The sequence below is a fragment of the Salvelinus sp. IW2-2015 genome, linkage group LG24 (assembly GCF_002910315.2).
Source record: "Salvelinus sp. IW2-2015 linkage group LG24, ASM291031v2, whole genome shotgun sequence".
In the NCBI taxonomy this organism is placed as follows: domain Eukaryota; kingdom Metazoa; phylum Chordata; class Actinopteri; order Salmoniformes; family Salmonidae; genus Salvelinus; species Salvelinus sp. IW2-2015.
In genome coordinates this window covers 7,780,839-7,782,975 of record NC_036864.1, presented here as the reverse complement: position 1 = coordinate 7,782,975, position 2,137 = coordinate 7,780,839, and the positions used below count along the sequence as shown (strand labels likewise).

At 43.2% G+C, this 2,137-nt stretch overlaps 1 protein-coding gene across 1 annotated transcript in view; it reads right to left on the bottom strand.

The window, feature by feature from the left end:
- The window catches only part of LOC111951459 (protein O-mannosyl-transferase TMTC1), a 100,561-nt gene that overhangs the window by 14,604 nt on the left and 83,820 nt on the right, over positions 1-2,137 (bottom strand). The window contains exon 11 of the mRNA XM_070434715.1: positions 545-722. Within this exon, the coding sequence (XP_070290816.1) occupies positions 545-722 (178 nt within the window). The remainder of the gene's footprint in view (positions 1-544; positions 723-2,137) is intronic.

The window sequence follows — 2,137 nt, the reverse complement described above, 5'->3', positions numbered from 1 at the left end:
ATTTATGTGCTGCAAACAGAGTTCCTCTGATTTAATAAAATAGTGTTTTGTAATTAATTGAGTGGGCGGACCATCAACCTAAGACAATCAATAATGTGTCTCCTACTTAAAGTAATTAATTCTAGTTACTTAAGGCCTGGAGGTACAGTCTAGACATTATAGGGACGACATGCCATATGAAGAAGGATGTCCTCTGTTTGTCCTGGTGCATGGGCGAAGGGCTGTTCTCCGTTAACACCTACCTGACCGTTTCATGACCGCTTGCTGATTGAGGTTTGGAGCCAAATTTTCTTACCTCAACTGTAATTTAAACTTGAAAACTTTATCTTTCAGGTCCTGGAGTGACTGAGGTCACCTGAGGTTCCAAACATGTGGGTTTGGCGGAATGACCAAATCCCTCAACGTTGAAAGCTGATGGTGTTATTGTGGTTGAGGAATGACTGTGGTTTGGCGGGACTGTGTCCCATTGACATGGTGATCAGGATGAAACACGTAAACCCCCTCATATTACTGTAGTTTTACTTTATTGGACACCGAGACTGACTTTAGAGCAGATTTGTAGTGGTGTAAACAGCAAAAGCTCTGTCATTATGGACACTATAACTGACCTGAGAGCAGTTTTGTAGTGGTGGATGGCCTCCTGGTGGCGCCCTCTGTCTTTCAGGAAGTTGGCATAGTTGTAGTGAACCTTGGCGTTGTGAGGCAGCGTCTGGATGCCAGACCTGTAGAGAGAGCGAGAGAGAGGATGAGGAATAAGTAGGAGAGGTAGTGAAACAAATGTGTGCTTGCACTAGCTAGCAAGTGATTTCGGGCGCTGATAAACAGTAGTGTAGCTTATGCTTATTTACGATAGTTTGACGTTGTAGACATGATATTGTTCTCAGAAATCAGTCCTGAGTGCGCCGCCAGACTTTCCTGACTCGATAGACTATATGCAGTACACTGACTAGTTTTTCATGCACGCTTTTTTACTTGAGAAATAACGCACCAGAAACCATAGCTACATGTAAAATTATGCGACTAAGACCTCTTCGGCAACAACGTCTAAATTAGTTACAGATTTCTTCATTTATCTTAGATTAGTTCTGACTATTTTAAGGAAGTGACTATTTTGAGGAAGTGGCTATGTTGTTGCTACGGTGACTCAGGAGGGACAAACAACAGTACCTGAACAGGATATGCGAACATAGCACACCTACATCAAACCACACCCCCAAGACAACTCTCGTTTAGCTTCAGTCATGGACGCTAGCGTTTCTTAATGAGAAAAAAGGCCAAATCAGGAAGTGCAGTCGCCCTTTACTGCGTGCGTTTGGCTCAAGTTCTATAGGTTATTGATGGTCTTTACATTGTCATCAACTGCAATTCGACTGGGGGCACTGAATTTGTCCTGGTCCATTGTGGATTGATACTACAGTTTAATAAAAAGCATAGGCTACAGTAACACTGTACAGTAACACTTTGGTAATCGAACGAGGGTCGCTCTTTGAAAATGGAGATGAATAGCCTACTCGAACAAGTTAAATGAATTATGCAGATATGTGAATTATGAATAATAAAAAGTATGAGGGCTAAAACCTCTCAAATATTTCAAAGCACTCTCAGGAGAACATTTAAAACCCCTTTAATCATAGGCTGTTTGGCAAATGGTCAGGATAAAAAGACACACCTATGAGATGCTGCTAAACCAGCCTTGATTAAGTGGAGGGTAGGCTATGCTTGGTTTTGGACGGAAACCAATAGTTTCTAACTACAATATTCACCGGTGCAAAAGGCACTATGTCATGGCTGGATAGGCTGCACTTCCGCTCTCACATTCCATGCCAAAACCTACTGCATTACTGTTAAGACCTGCTTCTGGTGGGTCTTAAAACCTCCCTTTAGCGCTGCATGAAATTGTCACTATTGCGCTTGTTTTTATGTGAGGGATGGAGGTAGGGAGAGATGGAGGTAGAGAGGGATGGGGGTAGGGAGGGACCCCTGACACCATCTACAGTATATTGTCCTCAAGCAGCGTTATCTCTCCCCCTCCCAGAACTCACGCGCACCTCGCTGTTTATCGATCAGTTATCTGTCCATTCCTCTTTCTGTCTGCCTCTAACAGATAAGGACAGGCTGCTAAGACACCGCATTTCAT